The sequence below is a fragment of the Ips typographus genome, linkage group LG2, assembly GCF_016097725.1.
Source record: "Ips typographus isolate SLU linkage group LG2, UJ_Ityp_2.0, whole genome shotgun sequence".
In the NCBI taxonomy this organism is placed as follows: domain Eukaryota; kingdom Metazoa; phylum Arthropoda; class Insecta; order Coleoptera; family Curculionidae; genus Ips; species Ips typographus.
This window is the reverse complement of record NC_138423.1, coordinates 22,922,356-22,939,164: the sequence shown is the minus strand read 5'-3', so window position 1 is coordinate 22,939,164 and position 16,809 is coordinate 22,922,356. Positions and strand designations below refer to the sequence as shown.

General features: G+C 32.3%; 5 protein-coding genes across 9 annotated transcripts; 2 read left to right on the top strand and 3 right to left on the bottom strand.

The window, feature by feature from the left end:
* Nucleotides 1–498: 498 nt before the first annotated feature.
* Nucleotides 499–5,774, bottom strand: LOC145724369 (uncharacterized). Of its 3 annotated transcripts, none has more exons than XM_081972614.1 (7): nucleotides 5,619–5,774; nucleotides 3,546–3,591; nucleotides 3,397–3,472; nucleotides 1,505–3,334; nucleotides 1,151–1,279; nucleotides 942–1,091; nucleotides 499–886 (listed from the first exon to the last, which is right to left on the bottom strand). In XM_081972614.1, the coding sequence occupies exons 1-7, from the start codon at nucleotides 5,640–5,642 to the stop codon at nucleotides 712–714; spliced, it is 2,430 nt and encodes an 809-aa protein (XP_081828740.1). In that variant the 5' UTR covers nucleotides 5,643–5,774; the 3' UTR covers nucleotides 499–711. The 3 variants fall into 3 exon arrangements, with proteins under 3 accessions (XP_081828740.1, XP_081828738.1, XP_081828739.1); XM_081972612.1 differs by lacking the exon at nucleotides 5,619–5,774 and adding an exon at nucleotides 5,273–5,371; XM_081972613.1 differs by lacking the exon at nucleotides 5,619–5,774 and adding an exon at nucleotides 4,479–4,620.
* Nucleotides 5,775–5,985: 211 nt separating this feature from the next.
* Nucleotides 5,986–9,542, top strand: Ras85D (GTPase ras-like protein 1). Its single transcript, XM_081972702.1, has 3 exons — nucleotides 5,986–6,584; nucleotides 7,817–8,034; nucleotides 8,124–9,542. Exons 1-3 carry the CDS (start codon nucleotides 6,407–6,409, stop codon nucleotides 8,313–8,315), a joined length of 588 nt encoding a protein of 195 aa, XP_081828828.1. The 5' UTR covers nucleotides 5,986–6,406; the 3' UTR covers nucleotides 8,316–9,542.
* A 1,015-nt stretch (nucleotides 9,543–10,557) lies between these two features.
* LOC145724351 (ubiquitin-associated protein 1) lies at nucleotides 10,558–13,114 on the bottom strand. 2 transcript variants are annotated; one of them, XM_081972540.1, is made up of 4 exons: nucleotides 12,835–13,114; nucleotides 12,546–12,763; nucleotides 10,915–11,898; nucleotides 10,558–10,859 (listed from the first exon to the last, which is right to left on the bottom strand). In XM_081972540.1, exons 2-4 carry the CDS (start codon nucleotides 12,741–12,743, stop codon nucleotides 10,734–10,736), a joined length of 1,308 nt encoding a protein of 435 aa, XP_081828666.1. In that variant the 5' UTR covers nucleotides 12,744–12,763; nucleotides 12,835–13,114; the 3' UTR covers nucleotides 10,558–10,733. The 2 variants fall into 2 exon arrangements, with proteins under 2 accessions (XP_081828666.1, XP_081828667.1); XM_081972541.1 differs by having other exon boundaries at nucleotides 12,546–12,755.
* A 202-nt stretch (nucleotides 13,115–13,316) lies between these two features.
* Nucleotides 13,317–15,695, top strand: LOC145724352 (polycomb protein eed-B-like). 2 transcript variants are annotated; one of them, XM_081972542.1, is made up of 10 exons: nucleotides 13,317–13,473; nucleotides 13,528–13,645; nucleotides 13,828–13,973; nucleotides 14,028–14,199; nucleotides 14,252–14,333; nucleotides 14,381–14,519; nucleotides 14,756–14,834; nucleotides 14,899–15,089; nucleotides 15,163–15,364; nucleotides 15,423–15,695. In XM_081972542.1, exons 2-10 carry the CDS (start codon nucleotides 13,577–13,579, stop codon nucleotides 15,621–15,623), a joined length of 1,281 nt encoding a protein of 426 aa, XP_081828668.1. In that variant the 5' UTR covers nucleotides 13,317–13,473; nucleotides 13,528–13,576; the 3' UTR covers nucleotides 15,624–15,695. The 2 variants fall into 2 exon arrangements, with proteins under 2 accessions (XP_081828668.1, XP_081828669.1); XM_081972543.1 differs by having other exon boundaries at nucleotides 13,320–13,473; nucleotides 13,570–13,645.
* On the bottom strand, nucleotides 15,694–16,778 carry LOC145724353 (NADH dehydrogenase [ubiquinone] 1 alpha subcomplex assembly factor 4). The gene is made up of 4 exons (XM_081972544.1): nucleotides 16,490–16,778; nucleotides 16,345–16,430; nucleotides 16,052–16,268; nucleotides 15,694–15,994 (listed from the first exon to the last, which is right to left on the bottom strand). Exons 1-4 carry the CDS (start codon nucleotides 16,632–16,634, stop codon nucleotides 15,825–15,827), a joined length of 618 nt encoding a protein of 205 aa, XP_081828670.1. The 5' UTR covers nucleotides 16,635–16,778; the 3' UTR covers nucleotides 15,694–15,824.
* Nucleotides 16,779–16,809: the final 31 nt, after the last annotated feature.

Genomic DNA, 16,809 nt, shown 5'->3' with positions numbered 1-16,809 from the left:
AATCGTTATTAAGAAGCCATAAACGCACATGACAACGCAATAGTAATTAAGAGACCAAGGGCATTATAAGGACAATATTCAGGAGGTCGATAGGGTCTCGACCGCGGGCATTATCTCCTATAATGCCTGTGGTGTCTTCAATGTTTAATGTCCGACTTTCATTCTTTAATTTTTTATTTTCTTTGAAAATAAATTTTTCATTGTTTCTTAGATAATTGACCTTAATAGGTGTCATTATTGATGAAATAATAGCCCTGTCGGATATTAAATCAATTTGAACTAGGAAAATAATAGAAATTGTTTAGAATGGCGCCTGACATTTGACATTATTTGTGACGTCATTACAATTTTGTCTGAATTGAGGTATATGTAATTGAGGTACTGCTCTCACAATCCCAAATAACAAAATGCTATATAATATTAATAACTCCACTGATTTCTAGGGGAAAGAAAGTTTCTTCACCTTTCTAAATTTAAGAGTAATAAAAACACATACACTGAAGTAAACTAACAACTTTTTCTTTCATAAAAAAGTATAATAAATCACAACACTAAACTCTCTAATAAACTGGAAACTAAATTAAGCATTCACACATAACGGCTGCAACACTCCATTCCACTACAATGATAAGAAATGCTTTTAACAACCATTCTAAACCAACTGCAGCAATAAATTAACTTCTTTTAACCGGAAAGAGTCCTGCATTAGCTTTATATTTTACCGATATCTTCACAAAAAGCGGCCAGCGCTTGACATTCTTCCGTTTTTTGTTTTAGAGCAGTTTCCAATGATGACGCCATAATTTCCAATCGTTTAACGCTAGTACGCAAATTAAGCAGTTTTGATTGGTTCGTTTCTCGTTCATGACTCACTCTATCTTGTACTCTGCGAATGAGAAAATTATAAACTTATTATAAGTTATTAATGTACTTATACTCACTGTTTTACGGTTTGTTCGTATTTATTTTGCAAGTCTTTGCACTTCTGATCCATATAATCCACCTGTTTTTCCACTCCTTCAATGTTTTTGTTTAGTGTTTCTTCGTTTTGCTTAAACGCCGCAATAGTCAATTTGGCTTTTTCATATTTGCTAATTTATTTTAGTAAATTTAAATAAATGAAGGTTTATGTGGATAAACTAAAGCTTACTTAAACACATCAGCAAACGCCATTTCCATGTTAGAAAAGTCTTTCTCTAATTGTTGAGTATCCACTCTCAAGGTGAGCAAATCACTATTTTGCTTATTGACAAATGTTTGATAGTGATTCACAGTAGTCCTATGAAAATAAAAAGGTAAAATAACCGTCTATGTCACTAAATAAGTGTTGGCATATACAGCCATAAATTTGAACAGTAAAATTGTACTAAAAAGTTAAAATAATTTAAACCCTTTGAAAAACAACTTAAAGGTCAAATTTGAGCATTGCTTGGTTTAATTAAAAAAAAAACAGTTGCCATTGAAAAACATCCATTAATGGCAGAAAAATGGTAAATAAACTTACTTGTATTTTGCAAGCACATCCCTGTTAGCTTCCATAGCCAGAACGTTGGCCAGAATACACTTATCTTTAATTTCGTTTTCCTTTTGGATCTCTGTCAGTTCTACTTGTAGCTTGTCAAGCTCATTTTTCAATTGTAGCTCCTTCTCTCTGAACTCTTTCACTCTTGATTCACTGATAACGTTATCTGTAGGAAGGGGCTTTACTATTAATGGATTTGCGATAACTTGAGTTTTTTGCCTCAACGATCGAATATTTGGTCGACAGTGCACTTTAGTTTTGACTGGTTCCTTAAAGTTTTCAATGGTTTTATTCAAAACTTGTTCTGTACTGTCCAATTCTGTTACTCTGGCCGATTCCGCTGAATCAATTGATTCACTCATGCTTTGACTTAAAGCTTCCAGTGCTTTTTTAGACTCTAAATCGTTTTCAACCGTTGGAATAACTCTTTCTTCAATTTGACAAAAAACGGATGGTTCTTCTGTTATTACACCAGAAGATTTAGTAATGTCTGTGTTAGTTTGCGGTATGTGATTTGAATCATCTTCGATTTTGTTGACTGTGTTAACTTGATTAGGCGCAATTTCGTTGTCTGTTGGTGATTCTTCAGTTTGCTTGCAAACATGGCCAGTGTTTACACCATCAACTTGAGTATCATTAAGAACTTCATGTTGTTTAGCTTCTTCCTCATTACTTAATGCATCATCACTGTTGTTACTCTTAGAGTGATCAGGAGAGTTGGGTTTTGAAATTTGTAATTCGTCTGAACTTTTACATTTTGATTCCACTGCAGATTCAGTGGATTCTTCTGGTTGTTTGGCAGAAGTTAAATTCAGGTTTTCTAATGCAGTACAACAAGCAGCAAATTCAGCTTCCTCTGTTTGACCTTTCATTATTTCAACAGCAAGAATCTCTTTGTTGATGTCACATTTGACATTAGGTTCTCCTAGACTCTCCTTTTCATCCTCATCTGGGTTTCTAATTTCATTCTCCAATTCGTGTGCTTCATTTTTGTTAAAATTTATGTTCATATCCTCTTCAACTTCAATTTGAGCTACTTCTTCCTTTATTTCATCATCAACATGCACAGTATCATCTCTAGAATCACTTGAAATCTGAAATGGGTTGAATATATTGTCGCTGCAATCAGGATTAAAAGTTTGAACTTCCATATCACAATCTTCTGTAATTACTTCAAAATGACTGGAATTCTTAACAATTTCACATTTTTCACTGAATTCTGATTGGTCTTGTATTTCTCTAATGCTTTTATTGAAAGAGCTTTCATTTGCTGCATTGTGTTCAGAGCCAACACAATCTACTATTTTCACTTCCTCCATTACTGTGTCATGAGAGTTTTCTGCAGCTATTTTAAAAGTTTTCAAGAGTGATGCAGATGTTGGTTCTTCAGCCAAATAAGAACAACTTGCTGGTGCTTTTTCAAACGTTACATTTAAATTGCGTGGATCTAAGTTTACAGAACTGTCTTTTACTTTTTCAAAAAAAAGAGAAGGAGTATCAGAAAAACTCTCAATACTGCAAGAATCAGCATTGCTTGACATTCCAAAAATTCTAGAAGATTCGGTCGTATCATAGGTTACATTGTTTGATTGAGTTTCAGGCATATATTCGATGGAATAAAACAAATCTTCTTCCACAGTGCCGGTATAAGCTAAACTGTTTCTATCAATGTTTTCGGATTGCGAACAAGTTCCTAAAGGGTCATAACTGGTATTCGGACTAAGAAATGTATCAGTGGTGGACTGGATATCAACAAAAGTGATTTCTTTGCCGTCTCGTTGGAAAGACGTTCCAAACTCTTCGATTAACACTCTAAGATATATCATAAAAATATCGTTAGAACAAGTTTTAAGAACTTGTATCAGTTATATTACCGGTCATTGGAGAAAGTTTCAATTTCTTGTAAAACTGTTCTTGCAGCTTGCAGGGTTGAAGTATTGTTTGTATCAACTAAAATGAAGAAGAAAGAAATTGGTTTTTAGTTTAAATAAATATAAAAACTTTTGATTTCAATTAGACTTACCCGACAATCTTTTTGCTGTATTTTCCTGCGATGATCTGGCATCGTTCTGAAACAATACGCTATACAGTATTATTATGTAATTCTAAATTATTAATTGAAACAATATAGATGTCATTAAGTTATCTTATCAACACTTATCTTCCATGTATCACTTATCTTATTATATTATCATCATTATTACAAAAAAAATAATATTAGGAGCGTTTCTTAAATAGGTACTTTTTGAATTTCAATATCTGGGTAACATGAAGAAGAGCAAAAGAGGCAAGTTTTGACTCATGTTGTAGTATTTTTTATTATTTTCTCTAATGGCGGTAAATGCAATTTGTTTGAAAATACTTAAGAAACACACACAAATACAGAAGAAATTAATGATACAAAGTTAATCATTGGTGCACTACACCATTTCCAAATGTACTTCAGAAAAGGCAAAGTGAGATTCAGAAACGGTCAATCGTAATTCAGAATTCCATTAAGTGTAATTTGGAAAAATCAATTATAATTAAGAAACCATCAAATGAAATTCAGAACATTCCGGTAATTCCATAAAATACATTATCTGTGAATAAAATTACTAAAGCTGAAACTCCAAGGCACTTAAATAAGTTAATAGACTTTAAAGTACAATAAATGTTATGACAAAAATAACATAATTTAGGTTAAAAATTACACTGAAATACACTTGATATACTTTCTGAATTGCAATTATTAACAATTTCTGAATTACACTTGATTCTTTTTGAATTACAGTTGTTAGAAATGGTGTAGAAAAAAGTTTGGAAGGCTAAAACTAAAAGAAAATTAAAACTTTGACACTCTGTATTTCTTTAATGAAGCATTTTTGGAATATAGTTAATATAGCAAACTATACTATAACTAGTTATTAGACCTAGAATATGCATACAAGATATTGTTGTATATGAATTTACTTACACAGATATAGGTCTTTAACACATTTCCAATAAAATACATAATCTCCTTAAGATTTTACTCACACTAAACAAACCACAAATTGAAAAACCCAGCAGGAAATGAATTAAAAGTACAACAGCCACTGAAACACACAAAAAGAACAGGAAGAGCCTGTCTTGCCTCTTTTAAACCTAAAACCTGAATAAAAGAAGTTATTTTTAGAAAAATACACCCATAAAGCAGGGAGGAGTGAACTTTGCCATAAAATTCAGACTAAATTTGGTAATACAGTGAGTAGAGATTTTTCTGTGTTTTTCTACTCCTGTTATTAAATGCTAACAATTATTATTGCATTTGGTATGAAATTGGGATAATGACATTAAAAAATTGCTAAATTATCACAATATTTGAGTAGGTTCTACACTTTTTTCAACTTTAAACAAACCAAAGTGAAAGTTATAATTTAATTTCAAATGAGGCAGCTTTGCTGCTGCATTAATTATTTAAATCAAATTAAGGTATTTAAATAGTTAATTCAAACAAAGTATCCTAAAAGTTATGGGACTAAAAAAAAATTTTAAGTTACAGGGATTTGGCTTTCCTGAACCCTAATAACAAACCTTATCCACTATAAAGAAAACTGAAGAAGCTCTCTCCCATGAGCTACAAATAAACAATAATGAAATTTGAAATAAGCAACTTATTGAAGATATGGGGTTCCATGGGGTTATTATTTTTTGAGACACACAGTATTTCAATATATTTTTGCAAAATACAGGTTTCTTGATGTTTGATGTTTATTTTTAGGTACTTACAGTACTTAACACAAGCATGAACCTAATTAGGTGAAAAGTATAACTACATACAGCCATCATATCCACGTTTGTCTCAATGTTCATTTTACTTTCAACTAACCAAATATCCTGAAAATTTGTCACTTATAAAATGAATGTGATCACAAACTTATCTCCAAATTATTGCAGTTTTGTCATTATTATTACTAGGACTTTATTTCACTTTAAAACTAAGAAACAACAAACAGAAATTCATTACTAAACTTCGTTTAGGGCTTTTCACAAAAGAACACAGTTCTGGTTCCTTCTTCAAACTAAATATAGGTAGGATATTTTAAAAATAGATTTCGGTACATTCTGAGCTTACCTCCTTATTAATGCTTGAATCCATTGATGATGTTTCAAACGCTGAACCTCAACTCTTTTTGTTTCAATTTTTAAATAAACTAACTGAAAAGAAACGGAAAAAACGTTAACAAAGTATTCAAACAATTCAAACAAAAAACAATCCTTTTAAACTGTGATTGACTTATCAGTCAACTGTCAATGTCACTGTGCTGTAAAAATGACAGCATTTTTGACGTATATGACACTATCATACGGTCATGCTGCTCCCGAACATTTTTTATTTCACTTTTTGCTAACGCCTTTATACAATCAGAAGAAGATAGAAACATATTCAGTGTCCTAGGAATTGGATTAACGAATTGGACCAGTCTACAATCAACAACCTACAATAGACTGACAGAATGAAATCTAACCAAACGTCTAAAATAATAAATTTTTAGTAGTTTGCTATTTTTTACTAATTAAATCCACTGAGTGTTATTTAACACTCATATATGACTAATACCAATAGATGTAGAGCCTTTTTCTTTGTATGTTCGGTAAAATGTTATAAAGATTTACGCCCAAAGTGAAGCCACAGCTTAATATAGGTTACTAACCTTCAGTACCTATTTTTTATTTTGTTTTTTTTTTTCAGTGTTCTTGGTAGTTCTTTATAATTAATAATATAACATTATTAAAGTGATAAATAAGTTCAGTGAGAGTGAAATTGTATATTGTTCTGGTTCTAGTCGGAGTAGTTGGTTTAGTACTTTTCAGTTTAGTACTACAAAAACAAATAGATAATTAATTTAATTGATCATCATCATGACTGAATATAAATTGGTGGTTGTTGGGGCTGGTGGCGTTGGTAAATCCGCCCTAACCATACAATTAATTCAAAATCATTTTGTGGATGAGTATGATCCTACAATTGAGGACTCCTATAGGAAACAAGTTGTTATTGATGGAGAGACATGTTTACTGGACATTCTAGATACTGCAGGTACGTTAATTGTTCGTTTTTAGATTAATAGTCAATTTAAAAAATGTTGCTGTTATAAAGTAGCTTTTGTCTTGGTCTCCCTAGGAAGAACTACCAGTCATTATATTGCTAGTCTTATTTTTTGTTAAATAGTACCTACTACTGTATTTATGTAGAAATCTGGGAAACAAGCTTTTTTAATTAATTTGATTACAGATTTAAAAGAAAGAAAGAAAAAAAGTTTATCACATTTTCTCTTATAACTGGAGACAATTCAGTAGAATTGGCATCACTGTTTTGACCTATTGACAGCATGACAGCTACAAAATATACTATATTGTTAATTGTCATATTATTTTAATGAGATCTATTAGAGGAAGATAAATGGGCATGTGTAGATATCCCTGTGTTTTTTTTTATACAGAGCACATTCATTCAATAATTAAAGTATAGTTTCAATTTTTTTTTGGTTATAACAGCAATATTGAAAATTGAAATATAGGCCCACTTCAGGTCACATGGGAGGAAGTATAGCAAGGTTGCCAGAGCCTTCAATTCGGTTGGCACAGTGTAGATAAAACAATCTTAAAAAAAATATTTCTATAGGTTATAATTTGTTATTCCTGAATTTTAATACATTAGAGCCAGCAGAGCTTTTTGGACGTCACAATGACGTTGTTTGACAATTGGTCAAATTATGGTTTTGCCAAATTACGTCATTGTGACGTCAAAAACGCTCTGCTCCCTCCATGGAGCTTGAAAACGAATACAGTCTTTGTCAGTTTCTCTCTCTCTGTTTCCTTCAAGTTGTCACTTTTCTTCTGTTTCTATAAAAATGACAGGTGAATTTGACACGTGCTAACTTGGTTATTATCACAGCTAGAAGATTTGTCAAAACAGAGCCCCTAACTTTGGCTGCCTTTTAATTAAACGCAATTTTGACCTAAAACCCATACTATAGTTATTTTTTTGGTAAATATATTTCCCCAGGAAAAATTTTCTGGAAAAATTATCCCCAAAGAACAAATAAAAATTCCTTACTTTTTTGAAAAAAATCCCCTAATCTGGCAACCCTAGAGTAGAGCCAAATTCTGACATTGTAACATATAACGTCACATTCCTTTTACTCCTTCATAATGTTGGCAGACCTATCAAAAAATACTGCAAGTTTGGTAACTGATATAGAAATTTGAATTTGGTGGATGCTCTCTCTAAATTTTCTTAATACTTAACACTTTTTCCCCATTTTTAAGGTCAAGAAGAGTACAGTGCCATGCGCGACCAATACATGAGAACAGGTGAAGGATTCTTGTTAGTATTTGCCGTAAATTCAGTCAAAAGTTTTGATGACATTGTGGTATATCGAGAACAAATTCTGCGAGTTAAAGACACTGAAGATGTGCCCATGGTCCTTGTAGGAAATAAATGTGATTTGCCTTCTTGGGTTGTTAACATGAATAGGGCGAGGGACGTAAGTAACATTTTCCTAATTATAGGAATACAATTATAAACAAAAATGAACTACAAAAATCCTATAAATGAGTTAACTATTATTTACAGATTGCCAAACAGTACAACATACCATTTGTCGAAACGTCCGCCAAGACACGAATGGGCGTGGACGATGCTTTTTATTCCTTGGTTCGCGAAATTCGCAAAGACAAATTTCACAAGGGCAAAAAGTCTAAAACAAACAAGTTTGCGAATCCGGTCCGGGGTTTTCCCTTTCGGTTTCGTTGCAGTATACTTTAGATAGACCGAGATTTTTCCAATTTGCCTATATAAATAGTTCGAATTTTAATACGATATTTGTATAGGGTGTTCATGATTTAGAACTTTCCAAAAAAAAACTTGAAACCAGTAAACTAAAGAAAACGTTTTCTTTAGTTTTTTCATTAAGAGGAAAAAGTTGCTGATATACATTACATATCTTTTAGTGATACATTTTAAAAAATGATCTAATTTACTGTTTGACCTCTAAAGTATCTTTTATTCATTGTTTTTGTTCCTTTATTTACATTTTTATTAATTTAAGACTATCAATCTAGTCTGTTCAAAAAAAGCAGCAATTTTCTAATAGTAATATGAGTTTAGAATAACATTCTTTTTTAAGATTATGTATTAAAGTGTTTTCGACTCTACCTACTGAATGTTTACAATTTTTGCAAATATCTTATTATTAATAAGAACGATTTCGTCTTCTATGTGACTGCTACTTTAAGGCCGTACTACCTAACTTATTTTATTTGAAAATCATTGTAAATGGTAATGTACCATTAGAACAAAAATTAGGCTGCTTACAATCGGATTTGAAAGAACAAGTGGAAAAAAAAAGAGTACAACAAAACGTGTAAATAAAATGTCCGATAAAGTGTATGTTCTAAATAATTTAGGTTAGTGACTAAATAGAATGAACATTTTACTGAAAACCTTACTGTAGGTATTAAAGAACAAAAAATATTTTTTTTACCAATCATAGAATAATTATTAAGCGTTCATACGGATGGAAATCAGGTGATGTAATTTGTCATATATTATATCAATTTAGTGACTAATCATCAAACACCTTTGTTTTGCATTTCCATTTAAAAAAATCCATTATCATCGCTTTAAAAATGTCATCATTGTTAAAACAGGTGTTCAAATAAAATGCATCTTTTTATATGAAGCCAAAAACGTCTTTGAAAATTTTAACTGTTTTTGAATCCGAAAATGTTGACATACCTAGTTAGTGTGCAATTTACTTGATTTTTATTTTTAAGTCCATATTTATGTAAACACATGCAAAAAGACCTACTTTGATATTTCGTAATTTTAGTTTATCTATACACAACTCGCCTATATATCCACTAATATAATCATGAATAAAAAACTCTTTTTTTGCATTTCTCCACTGACAAAACTTTTAGCAATCATAGAATTTAGATAGCTCTATCTAAGTATATTATATTGTATTAATAAAAATTGTTATTAAAAGAATCGTTTTTTCTTATCCTTAAACTGCGCGTCACCTCAAATTTTGTAGAAATATTGGCCTTAAAAGACTGATTTTATACTTTTACTTAACAACAATACATCAAATCCAGATCTTTCAATTTTTTGTACTTGACATTAAATTACGTTTTAAATCTTGCACAAACAAAACATCATTCAATATTAAATCTACATAACCAGTTTCACTTTTAAACAGTTCTTCAATATTTCCTGTCTCTGTAGTACATAACTTCATTTTGATTCATTCTCTTGACTTCCGAATCCAACAATTTCCCTTTAACGAACTCTAATGTGAGTATGTTTGGTTCCAAAGTTTCAAGGGCAGTAACAAGTGGATCATAATATTTAGGCAACAAAACGTGGCAAACAATGTCAGTTTCTTCTAATTTGGCAGCCACTGACTTCAACTCACGAATATGGTTTCCTCAAACTACACAAAATGAGTTTCCCACAAGTCACCTTAAGATAGTTTCATTGATAGCTTTTTTCCACATATTCCATAAGCAGTTTTCTTGTCCTTGCTTGTTTGTTTGCTTGCCCTTCTTATCCTGTCTCTAGAATTCTTCATTTGGATCCATTTCCTCATTTTCTTGAATATAAAAGTTGTTAAGTATAGTATCAATCCTTTAAGCCCAATATTTCTACATATTTCATTGTTGGGTTATTAATTGAATCATCAGTAATCAGAATGGTTGATGTTAGGTATCGGGAGTTGGATCTTCAATGTCTTGAAATCAAACTTCACAGTAAAGCTAACGTTTCGCACAGTTTATTTTTGCTTCATCAGGGCAAGCTGTAATTTTCTGTGCTTTTAACTTTCAGCCTATTTACACATTTAAAACTTAAATTACCATATAAATATATTTTGCGATTCAGTCTCCAATCCTCCACCCAACTCCCGTAACCTAACATCAACCGTTCAACAGAGGATCGTAAACCACAAAACCTTAAGTAATCAGAATCTTGTGTTATTGGAAAAAAATTAAAAACCTGTAAAAACTATAATATTAAAAGTTCTTTTTATTTAATGTTTATCTAGTCCAGCATTATGTTGTATAATTGGGCCTCTAAATAGGGAAATACATACGTCAGTGAAAATATAGTATGATTGAATATAATTTAAATACAGTAAACCACAGCCAGTGAGTAGACGTCCTCTTCGATATTGTTTATAAATTACGAAATGAGTAAATCCAGAGCTTTGTCTCTATCGTTGCCATTTATCAGCAAGGCTTCGGAAGCGGGTTTTTCCGAAAATCCTAGGTCCAGCAGTTCAGATAGCGCCAGTAAATGATCCACTACCTAAAAATATCAAATTTGGTTTTCAAGTATAAGACAATTTATGGTATAATTGTACCTTCTTTTGATCGCAGCCAACAATTTTACATATCCTCGCCACCCTGTCTATAGGAAAACCCATCAGACTGACATTGTGGCACATTTCTCTCTCCTCTTTCGAGAGGGACTCCAACAACTCTGAAGTACCATCCTTGATTTTTCCTTTGGGGTATCCGTTATCGGTGCTTTTAGGCCGAACAGGAATCGGTAAATTAGCATCCACACACACGTTAGTTAAGTGAGTATTTTCCATTTCTTTGGCGAGATCAGGAACGCTTTTGCATTGCGACTTGCGCATCGAAGATAATTGATACTGTGAATTTGGCAGTCCACTGGCTTGACCAACAGTTTGAGGAATACTGTTGTAAACATAACCATTAAGGGGATTTGCAGTGTAGGAAGGATAATTATTGAGGGAAGGCATATAAGGGTAATGATTTTGATTAAACTGCGAATTGGCTACATCATAAGAGTTTGCCATTTTGTTGTAAGATATATTTTGAGGCAACTGACTGACAGAAACATGGGTATTATTAAATTGCAATGAAGGTTGATAATTACTAGTGCTAGAAGGAAAACTTGATTGATTACTCTTCAAAACCTGAGCCAGCTCCTCTAAATCATTTATAGACTTCAGTTCCATATTATCAAACGGACTAGAAGTGTCTGACTCAAAGTCTGACAAGTTAAACGACTTCACATTATTAAGTTGCTGGTGTTCATAAGCCTGCAAAGGATTTAGGATATTTCGTCCATATGCGGCAGGTATGGGCATCAGTATTCCATTTTTTGTTATGTAATTTTGCTGAGTTTGACTAGGAAGTGCCTGGCTTGAAGGAAAAGAGGGAACCTTAGGTGCAGAAGATTCTTCACCAACCATCCCTGACTCATCAGTATCATAAACAATGTTAGTCTCAGTTTGCTGTTTTTCTGTCATTTCATCTGCAATTTTCTGTTTATGCTCTTCCCGTTTTTGACTAAGTCTTTGTTTTCTTTCTTCCAACTGAAAAAATGTTTTACTCTTAGAAGAATCTTAAATTTCCTTAACAGGTTTTTAGAATAAAAAGAAAACAAAACCAAGCAACTTATTTAAAAATTTTAAATATAAACACAGTAGGGAATGTTATTTGTCTAACAGGTATAATAACCCTTATACATAATACCTTAACTATGTAAGTTTTTTAAAATGCCAAAGGCCCTAGGACCATTTTAAAACCTACGTAGACCTCTAAATGCTATTGAAAACCTTTTAACAAGTGCCAGAGGCCTCTACAAGTGTTTTAAACCTTTCCAGAGTAGTTTAGATTTGCCAGAGGCCTCTAAGACCATTTTGAAAGTGTCAGAGACCTTTAAATGCTTCTGGAAACCTTTTACTAATGTGCTACACCCTCTACAAGTGTCTTGAAACTTCCCATAATTGTTTTAAATTACTAGAGACCTCTAAATGCTATTGAAACATTTTTAACAAGTTACACGGGCCTCTATAAATGTTTTAAAGCTTAACAGAGTTGTTTTGATTTGCCATAGGCCTCTAGGACCATTTTGAAAGTGCTAGAGACTTCTAAATGCTAACTGAGAACTTGCTTAAAAGTGCCAGAGATCTCTACAAGTGTTTCAAACTTTCTTTCAGAAGAAGAAAAGAATTCTTACCATGTTTCTTCTGTGTTCTTTCCTAATGTTAATTTTCTCCAGCATAGTCTTTTCTAACCCAAAGTCATAACCAGGTAACTCTTCTTGCAGCTTTTCGTTTAGCATTAAATATTGCTGCTGCGATTTGCTGATCCGAAAGGGTGGTTTATACTTTTCAGATATTTTTACTTTAATACCCTCAACATATGAATGTGCCATCCTACAGTGTATCTGAAAAACTATTAAATGCTTAAAGGCTGGTAAAACGTTTTATACTTTGATGTGTTTCTGTAACAATGAAATTACTCACCAAGGCTAAACTTTTTTCACTATTTTACAGATGCTTATTCAAAAAAATAGGAAAGCTAGAGTTGTTTTGTTGTTTAGTAGCCCATGAATCAGATTCTAGTTCTGTAGATAACAACATCAAATTTAGAATCTAGATAGAAGTTTAGACTGTCAAATAAAAAAACAAAATATTATGTTATACTTGGGAAATACTTAAGGTTTTATATCAACTTTTTATGGTTTTTACTTTAATGATTTTTAATGACTGTAGACTGTTTATGAACCATTTAACATTTAAGAAATGAGGGTTAGGGAGATTTCTTTGACATTGTTGACAATTTTGACACTTGAAACAATTACCGATCTTGTCAAATGTAGTTCGATGAGCAAGTCAAAACATCTTTTGTTTCAGATTTTGCCAATGCGGTTTTTAACGTTGGAACGAGATAGAAAATGACAATACAACAATCATTTTACCACTTTTACCTAGCTCTTCTACTCGTTTTGCGTCACGTGACCATTTTGAATAATTGAACGTTGAGGTTGAAGGTTTTCTTTGTTTTGCTTATTTATTATTTAAAAAACTTTTGGATCCAAAATAAAATAATAACAATTACTATTACAAATAGGACTAATAAAATACTTTAGGTTGTGTTCTTGGGTACGTATATATTTAAATATTCTTGAAGAAGGGATGTATATTTTTTGTCTGTAGGTTCCTGTTTTAAGTTAACATTGTTTAAAAACTCATTTTAAGGACAAAAATGAAGGAGAAAAGCAGATCTTCAGCATCAAATGGCACTAACTTGAGTGAAGAATCTGGGGATGAGTGTGTAAGTTTTCAAAAGTAGTCAAATGTTACAAGTTTTGATATTCCCTGTACTCTTTAGTCAAAGTTTACAAAATTTAATATTCTGTAAACCTTGCTTTAGTGTACAATTAACCCTTGTTCTCCTATATAAAACCACTAGTCAGTAATCGTAATTTCTTGTCTTAAGCATATTTTTGTTATAAGGATGAAACATCCAGTGTGGGAAGCACCTCGACCACTGACAACACATCCAGAAGTGCCACTCCAACAAACAGAAGTCGTAAGGGAAAGGGGAGTAAGAAACGGTCTAGCAACTCTTTAAAAGTTCCAAAACCCATTTATAAATATGTGTAAGCTGTTTTATTGTCTTATTATATGTTGGTCAAAGTATTTTTTTTTTTTAGTTGTAGCATAAAAGAAGATCATGGTCAACCATTGTTTGGTGCTCAATTTAATCATAATTTAAAAGAGGGACAACCCTTGGTGTTTGCTGCTGTTGGTAGTAATAGGGTGACCATTTATGAATGTCCAGATGGTGGTGGAATCAAATTACTTCAGTGTTATGCAGATCCTGATGTAAAGTTAAGTTTGATTATTGATGGAATATTTGTTATAATTATAGTTGTAGCTGGATGAAAACTTTTACACTTGTGCTTGGTCATATGAGGAAGATTCTGGTAAACCTCTTTTGGCAGTTGCAGGAGCAAGAGGTTTTATTAATTATTTACTTATACAGGCTTTTAAGTACTGTTTTTAGGTGTTGTCCGAATTTTAAGCCCTACCACAATGAGCTGTATTAAACATTACATAGGTCATGGACATGCCATAAATGAACTGAAATTTCATCCTAAAGATCCAAACTTGTTGCTGTCAGTTTCAAAAGATCACTCTTTAAGGTAAAATTTTTATGAAGGAATAAAATAGAAAAGTGCTTACCTTATTGTACCAAACAATGTTGAATAATACAATGACTTTGGTGTTGCCTAATTCAAGATTAAAAACTGTTAGTATCAGTTTATTATATAATAAATGAATTTCTTATATGTCAGCAAATTAGGAACTTTTCTCTGAAAAATAAACAATACATTCTTATGCTGAATTAAAACAAAATACAAAAAATTACTTAATTTAGATTATGGAACATAAAAAACGACGTTTGCATTGCCATTTTTGGAGGTGTGGAAGGGCACAGAGATGAAGTGTTAAGTGCGGTATGTAAAAGTAACTAGTAATGATTATAATAGAGCAATAATACCAGTAAATTGTTGTTTTAAGGATTTTGATTTATTGGGCAACAGAATAATGTCCTGTGGCATGGACCACTCTCTAAAACTGTGGCTTTTGGATAAGGACTATATGAAAGAAGCTATCAAACAGTCATATAATTGGAATTCAAATAGAAATTCCCGACCGTTTGATACTCTAAAAGAGCATTTTCCTGATTTTTCGACCAGAGATATACATAGGTGAGATATCTAGGTGTATTTATCCACATTGAAGCCCTGCTAATTAATCATAATTTTGATTTTTGTTTTTCAGAAACTATGTGGATTGCGTAAAATGGTTCGGTGACTTTTTGCTCAGCAAATCCTGTGAAAACTGTATTATTTGCTGGAAACCAGGTCGTTTGGAAGATACGCAGTTGCGCAAAGGCGAAACAACCTCGACGATTATTCACAAATTCGAATATAAAGAATGCGAAATTTGGTTTGTTCGATTTGCGATGAATTTTTGGCAAAAAGCAAGTTTGTTTGTTTTGTTGTTTATTTTTAATCAATAATCTTGGAAGTTATTTTCAGATTTTGGCCCTAGGAAACCAAACTGGAAAAGTGTTTGTTTGGGATTTGGACGTATCAGACCCGGCTCAGGCAAAATGTTACACCTTACAGCATCCCAGGTGTACATCCGCCATTAGACAAACGACTTTAAGTCGAAACGCTAAAGTTTTATTGTACGTTTGTGACGATGGAACTGTTTGGAGGTGGGATAAAACCACTTAATTGAATAATTGTATGTTTTACTCCCCAGTTCACTTTGTATGTGTCATTTTTTTAATACAAAAACACAGAATTTTTGGAATAATTTATTGAACTCCCAGCACTATAATTGATGCGCCACAGCATAATTCCATTATGCTAACAAATGCGACTCAAATAACTATACAAAAACAACTACAAAGTGTCTATTATTCAGGCACTTTGTCAAGTCTCATCTTTGACCTTTTTTGAGGATTCAGGATCAGAAAGTGTTTTCTGGGTGCTTTTAAGCAGCTGCACCTTTATTCTGGCAGGACCCGCAAATGTTGCCTTTGTGTTACCTGGCATATCAGGGATATATATTTCAAACACCCTGTAGTATTTCACTATTTTTTCTGCAAACATTCAAATTTAATTAATTAGTTTCAAATAGGGGTCATAACATCACTTACTGACTAGATCCTCATCTAATTTATGCTTTTCTGCAATCACACTTGGTGTATAGTTTATTGGGTCATTTTGATGCTGGGATATAAACTGCAAGACATTTCTTAAGGTGCTTTTACCAATTGGAATTTTATCAGGCTCTTTATGACCGAATAGATATTGTTCTGGTTGGGCTCTGTCTTGAGGTAGAGGGCGACTTTCAGGTTTCTTAATGTCTGGACTCTAAGAAAAAGATTATGACAGAAATATTATACTGTGTGAGAGAGTGCATAGGACAAAATTTGATTTTATGCCTTACATCATGTGATGTAACATAAACATCTTTCAAATGTTTATCAAGGATTTCATTCTTTCTTAAACTGGCCTGAAATTCTTCTGGATATTCTGCAATCATACAGTAATGCTAGATTAGTCTTAAAATTGGTCTGAATTTGTCTACTCACGTTCTATAATTCGCTTCAAATCCATTGCGTCCTTTTCAAACTTAGGAGCTGCTTTTTTGATTTCTTGGCCAATAAGTTTATGTGCTCGGCTTTCCACATTAAAATTTCGAAAAGGGTGTTTTATGGTAGAAATTACTTTACCCATATTTATTGACAAAAGGTGTACGTGCTGACCAAATACCAAGAGCGTGAGCGTAACTTACATTTATGTTTTATTTAAAAATTCCATTTCTAATGTTGAACACTTGGATGCTTTTTGACTAGAAAGTAATTTTGAGGTTATAAAATCGAATAGGTTATGTTCTGTAATTTTTGTTTCT